We start from the raw sequence: 20,043 nt of genomic DNA, 5'->3' as shown, positions 1-20,043 counted from the left end.
TACCAATAGATGGTTGGATTAAAAATGTTAGCAGCTGGTAAAGCTTCCAGAATCAGATCATTTTTAACTTAAGTTAGATTTATCAAATTATAGCCAGCATTTTTAATCCAACCATCTCTGCTGCTTTCACAGTCAGCAGGCAACAGGAGACACAATGACCAGAAAAGATGGCTGCACCTATATAATGGCTGCAGGATTTACACTACAGTTATTAACTACACAGGATTATTGGTCAATACCAGCAATTTACAAGACAGACTGAGAAATCGTTGATAAACTAGAAGACTCCAGGTTCTCCTGTTGTCGATTATACTTAATTCATAACACTTTAATATGACATATATTCAAAACTTGAAAAAAGTTAATCAGAGATTGAAAGAGAAAGCTGAACTGAGGAAATGCCATTATGAAATTGTGACAAGGAAACAAGGCAGTAGGAATAAAAATGGAAACATTTAAAAGATAATTGGAGAGAAAATTATCAAGATAGGAAAACTCTAGATTATCCCAGTAGATTTTCCCAAATCGTTTAGCCCTAGTTTGAATTATTCAGTACAGATTTTTTTTCTCAAAATTGCAATTGTTATTTTATATGTGATTTTTAAATCCTTAATCTTGTGTGTTAATTTAAAAAAGTGCAATAAATATCTTTATATTATAACAAATACAATTTGGGTAGATCTATTGGGTAGATTACACTAGGGCTGAAAATTTCAGAAAAAAAATTTCCAACTTTAACTATCGATGTTGACTCTTGATTTTTTTGTTTTGAGCAAATGACCTTTTTATGTCAAAAAATATATATTTATAAAGCAATTACAAACACTTGAATGCTTGCATGGTATTGTGTATTAAAAATGGTATTTTGACACATTCAGGTTAAATAAAAATTGCACCTTTTGCATTTTGATAACTGCAGTGGCTGACTGTACCACTTTATTTTGTTGTCAAATAGGAGTGAAAGAAACTGGTACTAAACTACTGAGTAAATGGAAGGCTGTGAGGTTAAGGCCAACCCTTCCTTCAACCCTACACCAAGGCGTTTTCTGCAGTCAAAATACACCTAGACTCAAAACTCCACACCTCAAGCCTCACTGGCCCTGTACAGCACCATGCACAGGGTCATTGGGCGTGACAAGACCCTTCAGGATAACCCTCAGACAGACAGCTAACAATCAGTGCAGAAGCTTCTCTTACCCCAACCTCGAATGTAAATGAAAACTAACCAGGAAGCAAATGATCACAAGTCCGTCTGAGATGTTTCTTTCTCTGTACCCATGAAGTCAGCCTTCCACAGGTGGACACCTAAACACCTGACTATACAACCACTAAGTTATCTGTTAATCTCACACTAGGGTGATCTACCAGCTACATCCAGAACCACCTTAAAGTCAAACCTAACTGTGGCCACAATTACCAGCACAGACATCAACCAACATGTCATCCAACACGTTTGTGTCACGTGGTTGTGACAGTGCTGTGGATAATCACGCCACAGGTCGAGTCAGGACAAAAATGATGCCAGGAACTCTACACCCTGGCTAAGGCCGCCTCGGTGTCTACAGTTGCAGCTGCCCAGGCTGTGAAACAGACTGAGGAGACAGGAAGCAGCTGATGAAGCCCTCAGGTGTGTGCTGCCTCCTGTGATAGCCGCGGTCACACAGCGGCCCGAGGTACAGGCTTAGCCCTGGCCTCTAAGCTGAACATGGTCGAAGGCACAACAGGCAGCACAATATTGAGTCCTGGCCGTCCTGTGACAGCCTGGATGGGCCCTACTGATGGTGCCACACCTCCCAAGTTTCATCTTCAACCTCACCAGCAGCTTCTGCTTTTTTAAATAAATTTAATTATTATTATTTAAAATGAAGGTCTGTGTAAAGTAATACATTTTATAGGTTATTAGACAACGGCGGACTCTTAATTTTATGTCCTCTGTATAATATTAGTTATTGAACTTTGACTTTGTAGAAAAGGTTGAGGGCCATTTGTGGGCCAAGGAAGCATGTGGACTGTATGAATGTCTAGAGTTTTCTTATTTGGGTGTCCTACATGGGGCAATGTTTGAATGAAGCATAATTCTGTCTCTGCTACCATTTTCTACCCAACTACTGACCTCAAACATCCCACAGAAGTTCTATTCCTGTGACATATAACTTTTAGAGTTAAGCATAGAAGCATTGAAATTTAAAGGGTTGAAAAAGACTGTGCATGCCTCGTTTATGCTGCCATTCTTATCTTGAAGTTCAGTTAAATTACTACCCTGGTATTTCTTCAAGGTTCAAAACACTAGGTTCTTCTTTGTCACATGAAGTCCAACACACATCAGCAGAGAGCTAAAAAGAGAGAAAATAGGAGTTAATTACTGCACCTTTACCTTTGTAATGCATCTAAAATCAAAACAAAGAACATTTCAGCCATTAGTATGCTATAACCTTTTCATATCTAGAGCTGCTGCTAAAGGGTTTAGCTTCTTCTCAATGCCATTGGCCATACACCAGCAACATTCAACAAGTTTCAATTTTATTAACAATTTTTGCTTTGCACAATCATGAAAGAGACAACAGTGTGTTTAAGTCCTAGGTGTCAGCAGTAAGAGCCCATGTATGGCTAACTTGGTTTGCACACAAGATGTTTGAAACTTTCAAAGAGGGTACAAACTGTCCTTACAGTCTAATTTTCCTCAGGCAGTCTCAGTCTCATAGCTGTGCCTCAACATGATTTACTACTCAGTCAATAAGGAGATATGATGGATAACTAAATCTTATTGATTTTATCTGTCAACTCTAAATTAAGGTACGACTGATATGGATTTTGGGGGGCTGATACTGATATGAAGGAATAAAAAATACTGAGGAGTTTGTGATGTTTTTCAAACCCCACTTACATGCATCAGAGGGTAAAATATTAGGAACACCTCTTTTAAAAAAGGGAACATTCACTAATCTCAGTAAAGAAAGAATAATCTCTGACAGTGTCAACATTTACAAAGTCAAACATATATTGAAATAGAAATCATGGTAGAGATGTTCTTGGTGTGCACTGCATGGCTTAGATGTGTCTAATGAAGTGGTTAGTAGGGTTGTTCCAATGCCGATACCAGTGTCAGAAATACTGCTTAAAAGGCAGGTATTGGTATCTTCGCTGCTTGGCTACCATTCTAGAGCAGCAAAAAAGACCAAAAGGACCCAGTGCAGCAGCAGAGAATGGTGGTTGGTGACAGTTTTTCTCTGTATATGATCGTTAAGATGCCTTCCAGACCCACGCTGTCGTACACGACAAAGGGTGACACAGTTTGTCAAAAGTTAAATAACTTTTGAACTATAGCTCATCCCCTCTTACTTGTTTTTTCCTCTTACAGCTTACTGTTGTATCTCCCCATTGATGTTACTCATTAAAGGAGATCAGTCCACTACTGAGCTACTGAGCTGTCTGATCCTAGAGTGACCTGGCTGACGCGCATAGGCTACAGGTTGTAAACATCATTACCTGCGGTGTGTCTGCGTCGTTTGCTGCCAATTATCCAGGCGGTAGTGCATTTAAAAACAATCTTCCAAAGCGATGACGTAGGTAATGTCTTTAACAGCAAACAACAATATAAACTTTCATTTAAAGGTGAAACACAACTCTGATCTTACGGTCAAAAACACTTAACCTTTCTGGGATCACACACCTAACCCCGACATACAGATCCCTAGTATTTATAACCAAGCTGCAGCTATGCAGGGACACCTGTTGACCATATAAAAAACTATATTTGAAATAACACTTGATAAAATTCATTTTGGCTCTTACACTACTGATGCCTTTGATTCCCTTGCAGCAGCATTTTCAGTGAACCTGAAACTCATGCGACTTTTAAGGACTTAAAATGACTAAATCCACACCAGTTAACCCAATATTGATGTTGATATTTTTATCCATTTTAATGGAACTATGACGATTTATTACCGCTAGCTCAAATGCCAACCATCATATTGTTCACCCTTTGTGAGGGTCTGTCGGTCAATGGCATGCTGTTCTGTAATCATGTCATGCTACCCAAACAGAGCATGGGTGAATGAGATAGAGAGAGCCTGTGATGCAGCCTACATTATTCTTATTCTAATATTTAGCGGTAAAACTCAATAATCAGCAGAAAAACAACTTTACAGAGCTGCTTTATATTATGATTCTATTTGTTGAGCTATGTTCTGCTTCACAGTCAATTATAGATCTAAAATAATTTGCTATTCTGAACAGTCAGTACAGAAAGTTCATGCTGGTATCAGATCAGTGGGCTAATCGGTATCAGCTGGTACCCAACACCTTGGTATCAGAGTCGTATCAGGAATGAAAAAATGGTATCAGAACCTTCCCAGTGGTCAGTGTGTGAATTAATAAATGATGAATTTATCATTATCTGTAGGTAATAGACAAGCAGATAAGCACATTATAAAAGTCACTGGTAGACTGAAAATGCACCACTATAAACATACATTCACATTTCTCTCCTCTATCTCTCTGAACCATGAAGTCATATCGAGTCAAACTGACCAGAAACGCTCCCAGCATGCAGCTGCCTGAGTGTGATAATACTGTGAGATACTGCATCATTACAAAAATGCTAAAGTTTATAGCTAGCCAATTTTAAACTAGGTTATCCCAACTTAAGATTGCCAACATCAAGCTCTTAATATCTACTTAACTGTAATTTGTAACATCTAAGGTTGTCTGCATTAATGCATGATTCATGTCTATAAATTGTGTATTAATTTATCTAAATTTGCATTTATCACACGTTCATGATCCCTTTTAGTAAACTTTGGTGAAGTCATTGCATTGTCTCCCTGCAGCCACAGTGATGTAAGATAAACTCACCTGTTCAATGGCTTGTTAACACAAATAGCATCAGCCAATCACAGAAACTTGATGCATTTAGGCATGTAGACATGACCAAGACGACTTGATGAGTTCATTGCCAGCATCAGAATGGGGGAGAAAGGGGATTCAGCCTGAGACTGGTGGTGTGAACACAATTATCCTTAGCCACATTGCAAAGCAATTTGGCTTCACTTACTTACAATATACTTTTTAATGCCTGTTGATGGATAGGTGTTGACATAAATGCAGAATCAGTCTTTATCCATATTTTTCTAACTTTGACGTTATCCATAAATTTAACTGCTACAGGAAACAAAGAGGATGTATTTAACAAAGCAAACTATCATTTATGTACAAGATAAGATCTGCAAAGACCTTATAGTTACCGAGCCTTTGGTTTTACTTGTGCAAGTAAAAAGTCAACAAAATGGAGATTATTCAGCCTGTACAGGATCCTTTAAAAAGTGAACTTGTCCAGATACATCACCAATGTCAGATAAAACAACCTATGCAATATGTCTGCAATGGAGACAAGAGAGGCCATTCTATTGATGATTTTAAAAACAAAAAGTTTAACCAATATGAAAAGTTTTTGGCTTAATCAACACCCTTTCCTGACTAAAAACAACAAGTGTTATTGCTATTTTTATACATTATTAATTTTTCAGTGGAATGATGAGCTGTTCTGATTGGCCCAAACAGCACATAGTTGAGCATCCGTCCATCAGTGATGTCAAAGGAGGTCAAAAAAGCACCTTTCCTTAAAATGTACAAAAATGTGTGTTTGTTGTCATTGTTGTCGTTTAGATAAGAGAGATTTAAGTCAGTTTGGACACTGCTTAAATGAAAGTGATGATCCCATTGTAGCCCCTCTTCTCCTATAATGTTATGGCGCCATTTCTCCACCAGGTGGCACCAAAGGCATCTTGTATTATCGTGGGAAGGAGGGGAAGTCTCCAGAAAAGTGGACATTTCTATATTGGAATCGATATATCTATCGATTTGAAATGTAAGAAAAAAAAGTGTGTTTCACCAATTTTAACATACGTTATCATGTGTAATGGATGATCAGCAGGATGTGAGGAGATCTTGTCCGTTGAGTTAAACCTCGTGTAAATTGATTGAGGAACTCCATATTATTTTCTTCAATCACAATCCGTCCAAAATAAAGTTGACCGAATTCTTTTTTAAATTTATTTCCAAGTTATATACAAGTTATGGATGACAAAACAATACAATTTCACTTGTTTATTAGGTTCACATCACAAACAAAAACATTTTAAATGCTCTGATGAAGGCCTTGTGCCGAAACGCGTTAGCGTTTGTTTGTGATGTGAGCCTAATAAATTAGTGAAATTGTTTTGTCCTTCATAACCTGGCTTTCGAGATGTGCTGCCTTCTCTGAAACTTTTGAGTTTTAAAACTGTGTGAGCCTTCGTGCCTGTAAGAATTTGTCCACCTTTCATCCAACGAGACAGGGAGGGGCTTAGGTGCACCTGCACTTGTGTGCATCGCTATACCGGAAATTCAATTGTCAGCAGGTAATTGACGTAGGGTTCAAAATAAGAGCATGACATGTTTCGTGACCATTTCAAATCTCCAAAAGCAGCTCATCATTTAAAGATTATTTCTCAAACATCTTGAATATGCTAATATTATTCGGTTGCCAAACTAGTGGCTTTTTTCCCTCAGTTTTACGAGACTCTAATTCCAGTCTAAGCATATAAACTTTATTGTTTGGGTTGTTGCTTTGTGTACAAAGTTTTCTAAATCCATTCTGAATAACTGGCACAAGTTTGATGTAGGCTACAAATGACAAAGTGTTATAATTCCGCCAAAACTGATAGACTTCTTTCCTGTGATTTCATGAACAGAAGAGAGACTTTATTTTGAAACTTTGGGCAGAAGTGTCACTGGGAGTGTTACTGGGTCACAGTGAAAGGGATGGCACGCTGCTTAGCACTCAGCACATGATTCTCCGTCAAAATGAACGAATAGTGACTTCACAGAGATGGCCAGTACGGGTATGTCTGTAAATATGATTTTAACTTATATAAAATGTTGACATTTGTAGTTCAAATGTTCGCTGTGTCAGTTTGGGTGTGGTAGCAGACTGTCACTCCACTTTGTAGCTGAGACACTCCGGGGAACTGGACAGTTTCACAGCAGAATCAAGTGATGAAGACTGGTTACCTATTTTACATTCATTCGCCTTTGAAATGAAAAGTAAACAAACCTGAGTAGCCTTTATCAATTTAGTGGTCTCCTATCAAACTAACATCTTTTGACCCTTACTGTGAAAGTCTCTGAGGCTGAATAGTGTGAATATTGTGTGAAATGCAAATTGTCACCTCTGTAGGGGAGTTGTCTCTGTAGCTGAAATGTGTGATAATTCCCTAAATATTAAGCTGTGAAATTATCCAATCAGTGTAAACACCCTGTGATCTAACTTTGAGCAAAATGAAGAAATTTAACAAAGTCTTATGATTTTATATTAATGTATATAGACTTGAATAGTTAAGTTTTTGGTTTGATGACAAATGTTTATCATGATGGTTCAAAATTATCTGCTTATCGACAGTACTGTAAACAAAAGTTTGCCCTTATTGATTTTGCCAATTTGTTTTGCATATTTGTTTGTCACACTTTATTGTCTCAGACCATCAAACTAATTTTAATATTAGAAAAAGATAACCCAGGTATACAAAATGCAGTTTTGAAATTATTATTTCATTCAAATCCATCCAAACCTACCTGGCCCTATGTGACAATGTAATTGTCATTGGACCAAATAATTGGTTGTGCTACCCTTGGTGGCAACAACTGCAAAAAAGCTTTTGCAATAGCAATTGATTTAAGTCTAGACTTTGACTAGGCCGCTACAAAACCTCCATTTGTTTTTTTTAAGCCATTAGGAGGTGTAGTTGCTGGTGTGTTTTGGGTTATTGTCCTGCTGCATAACCCAAGTGTGCTTGTGCTTGAGGCCTGCAAGATTATCCAGTGGAGAGTAGAATTCATGGTTCCATAAAATACAGTTGTTGTCCAGGTCCTGAAGCAGCCCCAGACCATCACACCACCACCGCTGCCATGTTTTACTGTTGGTATGATGTTCCTTTGATGACATTCTGTATTAGTTCTACTCCAGATGTATCAGAAAGTTTGACTTTTGTCTCGTTAATCCACAAAATATTTTCCCCAAAAGCTCTGATGCTTTATGGTAAATGTGAGACGAGACTTTGTGTTGTTTTTTTTTTTTTTTGTCAGCAGTGGGTTTAGCCTAGGGACTCACCAGTGGATGCCATTTTTTCCCAGTCCCTTTCTTATTGTTGAATCATGAACTCTAACCTCCTGGATGAGTTGTCAATGTGCTCTTGGAGTAACCTAATTTTGGTAGGCCAGCCACTCCTGGGAAAGTACACGAGTGTTTCAAGTTTTTTCCATTTGTGGATAATGGCTCTCACCATTGTTTGCTGGAGTCCCAAAGCCTCAGAAATGGCTTTGTAACCCTTTCCAGAATGATGGATGTTAATGACTTTGTTCCCATCAGTTCTTGAAGTTCTTTCGATGGCGTCATGATGTGTTGCTTTTTTTTTTTTATCTTTAGGACTACTTCACTTTGTCAGAAAGGTTCAATTTAAGTGATTTATTGAATCAGCAGGTCTGGCAGTAATCAGTTCTGGGTGTAAAAAATTGTTTGATCTGAAACAATTAAGTGTGACAAATGTGCAAAGCAAACAAACAAACAAACAAACAAAATAAGGCACTGTTTTTCAACAGCAGTTCGTTGTTTTCTCTATTCTGGATTGACATCTATTCTCATCACTTTCAATGTGCTTTCATATTTATGGCTTCAAGTCAACTGGTCCTGTATAGCTGCTTCTTTGGTCCTGAACTGCCTGCACTGTAGTTATGTGTTTAAGAGCTAATGATTAATACAAGTGAAGTTTCAGTGTGGTTTTGACCTGGGTGTTATGTCTCTGATCAATACACCAGGGACAACACTGATGATGTAACAGTATGAGAAATCACTGCTTTTGTTTTCTTCTGTTGTCTCCTCTTAGGAATGTGTTGTGCCAGCCTGGAGGATCCCAAGGCCTTGATGAAGATGGGTCTAAGCATGGTCCTCATTGGTCATGTTAACTTCCTGTTAGGAGCACTGGTGCATGGTGTGGTGCTCAGACACATCAACCTCCATAAGCAGGCCCGAGCCATGGAGTATGCCATCTCCAATGTAGTTGCTCTCACCTCCGGGCTTGTGGTAAGTGCATAGAAGATGAGTCATGCAGTTCTGCAATTTCAAGCAGTGATTTTATTCATATCTCAGGGACTGTTGTGGAGTATAAGGGAAGCTTGTAATGGACATAAATGGGGAAAAACAAATTCAGACTCTGTGATGTCAGGTTAAGAGAATCCATGAGTTAGGTACAAATAAATCTGTGCCTTTAAAAATGCTCTGTTGCAGATATTATATGAAGGGCTGAAACAGTTTCTTTATTATTAAACAATGAGGGGAATTTTTTGTTGTTTTGTTCCAAGTTCTTATAGAACAGATTGAGCAGTCATTTTAAATAACCACCATGCCTTAACCAATTAAAAGCAGTTTCCCCTTGACCCTTTCTCATTTTCTGTTAAGAACCACAGAATTATTATTTAGAGTAATCTTAACTTTTTATCTTCTGTCTCACAATCATCCTCCCAGATAGAAGACGGTGAAAGCATTGTTGAAAGTTGCTCATAACAGACAAATCAAAATTGTGATGGAAAGCTTAGCTGTGGTTGGATTTGTTAGCTTCAGATTTGGTAATAATGCCACAGTCTTAAAGAAATAACTTTGGCCTGTGCAACAGTATTTGCTGTTATTTCTCATACAGCAGCATTAAAGTCTTTTGAGTTTGAGCTTAAGCCTAAATGTAGTTGTTTTTTACTGCTTAGTAAGTCCTAAGTTAGAGAGTGATTCTCTGATGACTTTTTCTTTAGGGGTTTCAGCAACAGCTTTAAAAGCAGACGGTGTACTTAAGGACATTTTAGAAATACTTGGAGTGACAGCACAGCTGTGATGTTAAGAGAAACTACTTTTTGACCTTACACCATGCAACTTTGGTTTCTGCTTTGTTGTCTGTACCACAGCAACACTGTAAAGGAGGTTTTGATTCATTTAAACGGATGAATTGATGTTAATATTTCTTTGTCTCCACAGGGAATTGTTGTTGGCATTTTGGCTATTGTCCTTTCTAAGAACAAGAAGAGTAGAAGCCTGGTAAGCATCATGTTTATTTTAATACACATGATTTATGTTTTCAAGAAGCAAAAAACACCCGAACAGATCTAATCACAGTGATCTGTGCGTCTTTACCAGATCACTGTTAGGGTTACACTTAGTTCTTCTGTTATCTTTCTGTCTGAGTCATGCACAAATTCTCACTCTTTTGTATTTCACAGCTTACTCACACGTCATTATCGACTACTGCCTCTGTCTCCCCTCACAGGAGGGCATTGAGAACCCCCTTTAAGCTTCTGCCTGTTAGCCCAGGTGTCTGAATACAGCCCCATACAACTAGTAGAAATTCTGTTTTTTTTCCCCTCCGGTTGTGCAGCACAGCTTCCCCACTTTGTTTACTCAATCAGCTGTCGGGCCGCTCAGACTAGACTGACGAGAGTGTGAGTAAGCCCAGGCAAAGTCTCTGTGCTATACCACTCCCATTCTCTGTTGTCAGTGAGAGCAGCTGTGACTATAAGCTTTTTCCCCTCTTCATCCGTCTGTTTACTTAAACAGTCCTTCAGGCATCACATGAAATAGATATGTGTCATCAATAATCCTTTTTTATTTTAACGGTCATTCATCATACATATAGTCTTACACTTTCATATACACAGTGCTGTGCTAAAGTATTTTCTCCCCTTCCTGATTCTTTTTTTTTTCATATTTTTTAAACTTAAATGTTTCAGATCATCAAATACATTTTAGTATTAGACAAAGATAACCTATAGTAAATGACAAAATTCAGTTTTAAAGTGATTTTTTTGTTTATTAAGGGTAAAAAGCTACCCAAACCTGCCTGACCCTATGTGAAAAAGTAATTGCCTCCCCTGTTGAATCATAAATGAACTGTGATTAGCCCAGGCCTGATTACTGCCAGACCAAGTGAATCAAGAAATCGCTTAAGTAGAACCTGTCTGACAAAGAGAGGATAAAAGATCTCAAAAATCTGCTTTGCAAGGTTAGAAAATAGAATCATCTTTAAAAATCATCTTCAGCATTTTATATTTACTTGAAGTTCTCTCTGTCTAACATTAAAATTTGTTTGATCTGAAACATTTAACATCCAATATAAGGAAGAGGGCAAATCCTTCTATACAGCACTATAGATAACATGTAGAGAAACGTGAATTTAACTGGGTTTGCTTGTTTTTCCTACTCAAAATACACAGTATCTATGTTGCTCATGCTTGAATTTCTAATGCTGCAGCTTCTTACCTGGAGTTTAGATTTAACTTGAATTTTTTTTCCTCTTGTTTCCCCCATGTGGCAACATGAAAGCCTGCAAGAGTTATTCCACCCTTTATTTCCATAAATCCCATTGCTATCTTGCATGTAGACTGTCTTTGTTCTTTTTTTCCACTGGATGAACAAGCACTGTCAACCAGAAAAAAATACGCTGTTGTTATCAGTAATCAGTTCATCTACCACTCTCTATTTTTGTGACTTTTCCACTGGACTAAAAGTAAAACATATCAACACCTTCAACAAGCTATGGAAAAAGTTAAATTTCTTCTTTCTATTAAATTCAGTGTTTTTTCAAAACATCTTGCCAGTTAAGCAGAAGGACCCTTGTTGAGGTTCATAATGGATGTTTTGTGCTGTAGTAAGGGTTACAGCAGCAGGATGGTTGGATTGAGAAAACTTGCCTTCATGGAGGTGAAGGAACCTGTCAGCAAGTGCAATAGTTTAGCTGAATGGTCTGTTTTAATTGTTTTTGGACGACAGTGGAGCTCTACAGGAGTGGGGCTGGGTATCGTTTGGCTTTTTTTCCAATACCTGCCACCTTTGGTGAGAGTCGATGCCAAGTACTGGCTATAATAAACAGCTTTGATAACTTCAAATGTTAGCTAAACATTGAGTGGGAGGAGAACGTGCTAAAATACACAGAAATCCTCTTTTTGTTGGATATGTCTCAGTTAAAACAAACTCCTCGACTGATTTTCAATCTCTGAACTTGAATTGGAATACGATACTACTGCTTGTTTTCTTTAAAAGATAAAACCTTAAAAATACAAAACAAGTCTCTGGATCCTAAATCTCTGGATGGATAAACTAAATTGAAATCTTTGATGCTGAACTGAGATCACATTTTGAAAACATTTCTGCTGTTTTTAACACAGTAAAATCAAATTATAGAAACAAAGTTTACTGTTTCTCTCTCTTCAGCTGAGTCTGTTGAACTCCTGATGAAGTCATCTATTACGGACTCTTTTCGTATGTTAGTTATCAATACACAGTACATCTACAGTATTAATGTTTCTTGCAGCTTGACTATTGTTATCAAAAGTTTTCACTAACATTTTTGATATTGAGCTCATATGCTCAGCTTCCATCATTTACAGTCCTGTGAAAAAGTATTTGTCCCCTTCCTGATGTCTTACTTTTTTTTGCATATTTATCACACACGTTTCAGATCATCAAACAAAGACAGAGAGCAATTTTTGAATGATGAGTGAAGCTTAGCATTTGCTCATGCAGGACAGTCATACGCCCCGCCATGATCAGCTGACAGCCAGCTGATTCCAATCATTGCCTCAGAGCTCCCACAGCCAGTCACAGGTCTTTCTCTCGACACAGGGATCCATTTATATATGAGGTCCGACTCATTAATCCCTGCTTACATCAGTGCTGATGTATCACGTTGCTGGGAAAGCTTCACCTCCTCCACCCCAGCCTCCTCCTTTGTAGCAGAAAACTTTTTGCACCCCTATAGTCAATTTCATGCTACCAGGGATTAATTGCTTCTGGACTGTTTTTATTGAATTCAGTATGGCTTGTTATAGATCTATCTATGTGGGGGTTTTAAGCAGTGTGCTCCCTGGAAAGTCAGCGAACACTGCTTGACTAACACAGGGAGCATCTTTTGCGCAGAGCCTTCTCCAACAAGTAAAACTGTATATTCATTTTTACAATCAGTGGTGAAATGTATGACTTGGTGGCTCCTGACTGAATTTCAAGATGCCATCCAAACCTACCTGGCCCTGCTTTTTATCTACTGTTTACTGTGTTCATTTAGACATCTTATTTGTTGCTGTCAGTTATCTCTATAGTGATGCAGATGCCCCAGTTTTAAACCTTGAAGCATTAAAGTTTCTTCCCATCAGTCACCATTTTGATCCCTAATTGCTTTTCTTCTCTTTTCCTCTGTTCTCTCTACAGACATGGTCACTTTTTACAGTCAGCCTAGCTGCAGCTCTCATGGCAGCAGCGTCTGCCATTGGACTCACGGTTTCCGTGGTGAGGGCCATCGTTCATGGTGGGCGGAGCCTTCTGACTCACTGCCGCTTCCCCGATGCCATTGGCTACTCAAGCATCACCAATGAGTGTCCTTTTGACCCCACACGCATCTATGTAAGTGTGAGAGACAGACACTGAGATGAAGGCATGAACTCTGATATTTTCTGCTTCAGCTGGCTCTTTGTACAGTAGCTGTCATCACTGTGGCAGGGTGGTGTGTCTGCACATTCTGGTTGCTTTCTCCATTTTGTGCACGTGCATGCCTGAGCACAAGGTGTGGAAGAATGTGAGGCTGGGTGGCAGTCCTTCTGTCACTCAGTCACACTCTGCAGGCGGTGGGTTGGTGGCAGAAGTGCTGACCTGACCCTGTCGATCTACTTCAGGCTTTTTCCTGTTCCAGTTTGTTATAGATGGACTGTCGGACCTGCTCGGCCTCACAGCTGCAGACACATCAGCACGACTTTGGCATTTCAGCTAAGCCATTAATCTGTAGCCTGTAAGGTTAGAATAGTTAAGAACAGTATTTTTATTTGGTGTTGACCTTTTGTTTTCAATATCAGTTTGGTTGTGATTAATTTTAAATGTTTGTTTGAAGGTTAGTTTTTTTTGGGAGGAAACACCTAGTTTTGTTTTTATCTTTATTAGTTTTAGTGTTAGTTTTAGCTCTTTGGTAATTTCGGCATACGTGTGAGAGGCAAGATCCAAAAAGGGCTGAAAAAATAAACATCTCACAATTTAAAAAGTAAAGTCAAATATGCAGGAGGCTCAAATGAAACAAGCTGTGATACTAGAAATGTATTTGGCCTGGGCCCACCCACTTTTGCTATCCTTGAATGACTGGAAGAAAACAGACTCTTCCCTTTAACTCAATCATATTTGATATTTGAATAAAGCACAACATTATTTTGTATTGTAAGAAGAGCATGCATTATTTACATGTATCAGTTGAAAAGGGCTAGTTAATGTCTGTAGGTCCATAAAAAGCTGTTTTGGCATTCATGCTTCAGAAGGAGATCTCACACACGTTGTTTTAAAGAAGCCATAGACAGAAGTCATAAAAAACATCTGTTTCCTTCAAAGCAACAACACAGTAACCTTACAAAGCAGATGGATACGCCCGTTTCTGTGTTTCTCACTGGCGAATCCATCTTGCAAAGCTACCATCTGAACAGTTTGGTCCCAGTTAGAAAGTGACAGGACCAATCAGCGTCGGCCAAGAGGCTGGTACAATTATGGTGGAAGAGATTAGCGTGGATGCTGCTATAGCGTCAGTTTTATCAGAACTTGATGACATTTCTTCATTAAAAGAAGAACAAAGAACAGCATTGAGTTGTTTTCTTTTCAAAAACAGCAAAAGTCGTGTACTGACATGTCTGTAGTCACCATGGTTCATGTTATGCTGTTCTCTATGGAGTTTATTCCTCTGTAGCAGCGCACGCACACCTCAGTAGCAGCTACGGTGTCATGTCTTTTGTTGATCTGATTGGCCCGTAAAGATGTGACAGACAGAACGTTCATCTAATCACCCTCAGAGTTTTTTTTCAAAGGCTCTGCCAGGTTAACAACACAGTGCATGCAGAAAGTTTTCAGACCACCTTCACTGTTTCAATTTTGTTTTGCTGCAGCCTGATGCGAGAGTCAACAAAAACATCTCATTCATATATTCTCAGTGCCGCTTTATGACAAAATAAAAACAGAATCTTTTTTTTTTTTTTTAAGGTTTCCTCCCATTTCTCTGGATTTTTCCAGAGATGCTTCTACAACTGTGGTAAATTGGAGTCCACCTGTGATAAATGTAGTTGACTGGACATGATTTGGAAAGGCACACACCCCTCTGCTGAAGGCCTCACAGCTGACAATGCATATCAGAGCAAAAACCCAACCATGAGGTCAAAGGAACTGCCTGCAGAGCTCAGAGACAGGATTGTTGCAAGGCTATAAAAATGCTGTTGTACTGAAAGTTCCCTGGAGCACAGTGGCCTCCAGAATTTTTAAATTAGAGATGTTTTCGGCACTCACCAAAGGTCTTTAAATGCAATTGCACTGTTGTTCAACATGGTGCTGTTTGCCTCCCTCTCTTAGACAATGTGCATTTGTTGACAGAGGGTGACAAATCTGGCAAATCTTTCATTTGCCTGATCTTTCTCTGAGCCTTAGCCGTTGTATCAACAGTAGAGAGGCAGGCGAACTACCTTCATCGTAATTGAAGGCTGGTGTGTGAAGTAGTGCTGTGTAAAACTATCAGCACATCTCAGTAAACAACAGCGGCCAAAGTTACATGGTACTGAAAACGGGGGATCTGGGTGCTCTGTGGTAAGGAGGTAGATGCCATTCTCCCTGTTGAAAGTTACTCTACTATTAAATCAACTTCTGTTTTAAAGAGGAAAAGTTACAATTTGTTGCTTTTATCAGGAACTTAGTTTCAACTTAGGACCAGTAGAGTTATATAACTTTGTTCTGGTCTACTGAGACTGCAGACCATGCTGCTCACTGAGAGTTGCCTATTAGCAAGAGACCTCCAGTATGGCTGCCTGAGGGTGGATTACACCACCTGACAGAATGAAGCAGACTTCTTGCTCTGAAAATCATAGTTGCCAAGAGGCAGTAATGATATTGTGGAAGGTTTATTGTTTTTGTTCGGTTTTTAACACAAATTTAAAGACATCTCCAGAACTTGAAAATAAAGATGTCATTCTCCCTGTTGTGTGCCTTTCAAAAGACAGTCAGTTATCTTTGAATTCTCTGTGCTGGCTGAAACTCCCAAACCCACAGCCGTGTTTTTGCTGCATGCCATAAAAGTTCTATATTGCATCATTACCCAAAACCTGTTTATGTGAAACTGTTCTTGCCTCAAATTGTGTTGTTTATAGATCAAGTGGTGGCTGCTACTAACTCCACTCTTTCATCCCCCCAGGGTACTACTCTGGTCCTTTGGGTGCCTCTGATTGTGACTTGTGTCATCCAGATGGTATTTTGTTCCCGGTCCTTTTCTGCCTGTGTTTCATTTCTGGGTCTGCCTTGCTGCTATAGGAGAAGAAAAATGAAAGACATCAGCAGAGCGGTAAGATCTTGAATCAAACATTTAGAGACCCTATTACATGCTAAATAATAGAACTTAAAACTCTGTGTTTTGTCTTTTTTGTGTAGATCAATGTTGTTAGGCCGATGGAGGAGGCACCTCTCGCTCACCATGCTGAAACTTTAAGAAGCTACGTTGAACCTCCGGCCCGCTATACAGAACCTCCGAGAAGATATCGTGACCCTCCAAGGAGGAATACTGAACCGCCGAGACAGAAGCAAAGACCTCCTCAGCCTCCAGAGTATCTTCCTCGTAAGAATCAGAGTCTCCCCCCCTCGGAGAGGAGGCCTCCTCGGCAGCCACACAGGGCACCAGAGCATCACCAGCTGCTGGAGAGAGGTACTCTAGAAAGGTCCAGCTTCTGGATTTAGCCATGTCTGACATTCCAGGGCATCTAAAGACCAGTTAGTTTCAGCTAGTGATTTTACTAACATGCCTCAACCCATATTTCAGTGTTTTTGAGCAGTGATGTTAACATTTTCAGGTTCAGTCTGTTTGCACAATGTGCACAATCCCAGCTATGTGTGTGTCTCTGATGTTGTATTTTTTTCAAGATAAACCCACATCACTATTGACAGATGAGACAAATCTAAAGTGAGGACATGATGCTAACTATTGTTTGTACAAGGGTAAGGTTAATCCAAAGTTACTTCTCAACATTTTATGCTCAATGCCAAAAGTCTGATGTGGAAAATTATACCTTTCTCTGTTTTTTTGTGCAAGTTACAAGCAGAGTAACAGAGTAGTGAGTTTTGTGGTCATTTTAGTTCTAGTTTTGTAAAGGTGAGAATAATCTCCCTAGGTGGTTAATTAACTCACGAGCAGAAATGATATAACGCTGTTAAAAGCAATATGAGTTCACACTCTAGGAAGTCTCCAAGAGGGGTTACAGCATATACTTTCTCATCATTTTAAAATTAATTGTATGCTTACCCAACCATCTCCTGTCTCTGGCCCAAATGTGCAAGGCAAAGGTGTACAAAGGACTTGAGTTGCATCTTCAAGCTCTTGGGAAGAAAGTCGACAAATTTAATACTCCAATACTAAGATTAAAAGGCAATAACAGGAGAAACAGGTGAAGATCTTCAAATGAAAAGCACTACAGTTTTAAAGTATGTGTGTTGTGTTTAATTTCTGCCTTTACCTTTTTTAACTAAAAGCTTCAGCCTTTCATTATGTGTGAGGAATTAACAAGCAAGTGTGCTCACATTTTTCTGCAGCCAGTTTTGTCAGAAACGAGTTCTGTGTGTTTTTGTATTTATTTTTTAAATAAAATTTTTTTCCATGATTGTGAAACCTTTTTTTCCATCTTTTTTAAAATCTGAGCCAAGGTTATAATAGTTTTGTTTTGGATTTTCATTAGTTTCATTAGTTTTTTTTTTCTCTGTTTTCACAGTTTATTTTAGTTTCTTTAAATTCTTCCTTTTAGTTTAGTTTTTAATAGTTATAGTGTTAGTTTTAGTTTTTTGCTGCAATGCGAGATACCTGTCAAGGGCAAGACCCAAAATATCACCTCACTTCTACTTAAGTCAATTTTAATGTTTTTATAGAACTCGGGACCTAAAATTACCTTTGAGTGAAGTCATCCTCTGTCAAATCAGGTGATTTTACTCTCTCCAAGCTTGGTTATTCATGTCAGTCAGTATGCTAGTGTTGAAGACTAAAACTAAGGAGATTTTATCCTTAATTCTATTACATTTTAGTAAGTTTTGTAAGCACACAATACAGTTGTAGTTTTCATTTTATTTGTAAAACTTAGTTTTTATTTAGATTCAGTTAAATAAAAGGATTTTTACAATTTAGTTTAAGCTATTTAGTTAGTTTTAGTTAACTATAATAACCTCGATCTGAATTCTGAAAGCAGACAAAAACTGTATTATAGTGCCTGGCCATATTAGTAGCAGTTGCCATACAGGTCTGACTAGTTAGAACCAAACATGTTGACATCCAACAGCCTAACACAAACACACCCATCCATGTCATACCAGATGTGTGTCATTGAGGACTGATGATGCACCGTGACAGGCTGCAGCACTCTCCTGTTTGTCTTGTGCTCAGCTGGCAAACTAGATGTGAACTTTGTCCACAGTCCTCCTTTACGTATTCCTACCTAACCAGAAATTAGGAAACAGTGCACACAAGCGGCTTTGAAACACATAAGTATATTTTGCTTTCAGGTCCAACAAAACAATCATGACATCCTCACATGAGGTTTTCATGCAACAGAAATATAGGAAGGAGGGAAAGGGAGGAAGAAAGAAAAAAACTGTAATTCTGCAACACAAGGTACCAGTTCATTGGAGGCAGTGATAAGAGAGAAGGGTTACAGATAAAGGTAAAGCATTTGTTGTTCCTTATCCTACCAGCAGAAGGCAGTGACACTAAAGGATCCCCAAAGCAGAGGTGTGGCTGGTAAGGAAGCTCCTGTGCAAAGGTTTGGTACAAGTTAATCCCAGCTCAGTCCTAATGTCAAGCTGCACCATTAAAACACTCAGGCCTTCATCGGAGAGTTTACTTTGCCAGCGTTTTACTTGTGTGTGGTAGTGAAATTCAAACCCACCCACATATTTGGCTGAAATTGGCCAGTTTGAAACATAAGGTGTTTGGCATGTGTATTTGGTAAGACATTCACTGACTAGATAGACTAGAGAGTAATTTTTGTCTTGTCTCACATGTAGAGGACTCAGCCAAGTGTGATGGTGCTGTGGTTTTATTTTAGTCCTTATCTTCTTCAGTGTGATAACTCTTTACCTGCTGCATGGGGCTGCTGCACGCACAATACAGTTTTAGAAAAAGACTCCTGAAAGTATGATTGTAACTGTTTAGGTAAAAAAAGAAAACATATCTGCAGATATATGATAATTGAAATAACCCTGACAGCTTGGCAATTATAATACTATTATTCATCTATATTATTAGTTATTTATACTGTTATAGAGAACTATAAGTTAAATACAAAATTTGGAACATTCATCAAGATGATGCAGTGTTATACATGAGCTTATCCCTTCAGTTTTTTTTGGGTGGGAAGGTTATTTGAAAAGTGATCTGGATGTTTATCTTCATTGGTGCTGAACATGCCATCAGCCACTTCTTAAGGCATTGGTTCCCAACCTGTGGCCCAGCCTCCTGGGGGGGGGGGGGGGGGTGTTATTGATGTCAAGGGAGGCACTTGGCTTTGCCTGCTCTAAGGTTGTCAAATATTGTTTTGCATATTTAAACTAAAATCAATGTGACACTTGTGCTGGATGTTACATGAGAGATTTTTTGGTAGTGACAAATGTATATAGGCCTGTTTTATTGGGATATTATCACTGAAAACAAAAGTTGATGCTAATCTTTGACCGCAATGCATCTTTTTTCCCTGTGTTGGTCCCAAGTAGGGGCTGATCCAAGAAAAAGGTTGGGAACCACTGTCTTAAGGTATCCCTGTTAAACTACACTTACACAAATATCTAATCAGCCAATTGCATAGCAGCAACCAATTCATGTAGGCATGTAGACCTGGTGCTTTGGTTCTAACGTCTAATGTCTCTTCTTTTGTCTAGTTTGGGCGGGGCTGTGTGAATTGTGGCCTGAGGGGAGTGGTGTGGTCTTCCGCTGCTGC

General features: G+C 38.8%; 1 protein-coding gene across 1 annotated transcript; it reads left to right on the top strand.

The window, feature by feature from the left end:
* Nucleotides 1-6,781: 6,781 nt before the first annotated feature.
* On the top strand, nucleotides 6,782-17,714 carry tmem54b (transmembrane protein 54b). Its single transcript, XM_041808152.1, has 6 exons — nucleotides 6,782-6,884; nucleotides 8,922-9,118; nucleotides 10,058-10,117; nucleotides 13,280-13,471; nucleotides 16,272-16,418; nucleotides 16,505-17,714. The coding sequence occupies exons 1-6, from the start codon at nucleotides 6,872-6,874 to the stop codon at nucleotides 16,805-16,807; spliced, it is 912 nt and encodes a 303-aa protein (XP_041664086.1). The 5' UTR covers nucleotides 6,782-6,871; the 3' UTR covers nucleotides 16,808-17,714.
* The last annotated feature ends 2,329 nt before the right edge of the window (nucleotides 17,715-20,043 follow it).

The sequence above is a fragment of the Cheilinus undulatus genome, linkage group 16 (genome assembly GCF_018320785.1).
Source record: "Cheilinus undulatus linkage group 16, ASM1832078v1, whole genome shotgun sequence".
In the NCBI taxonomy this organism is placed as follows: Eukaryota; Metazoa; Chordata; class Actinopteri; order Labriformes; family Labridae; genus Cheilinus; species Cheilinus undulatus.
This window is presented reverse-complemented; position numbering and strand designations above follow the sequence as displayed.

Bases quoted from the DNA above. Each gene is read 5' to 3' on its own strand.
- tmem54b (XM_041808152.1), top strand. The intron at 9,119-10,057 runs GTAAGTGCATAG...TTGTCTCCACAG, and splicing joins CTCTCACCTCCGGGCTTGTG to GGAATTGTTGTTGGCATTTT. The intron at 10,118-13,279 runs GTAAGCATCATG...TTCTCTCTACAG, and splicing joins ACAAGAAGAGTAGAAGCCTG to ACATGGTCACTTTTTACAGT.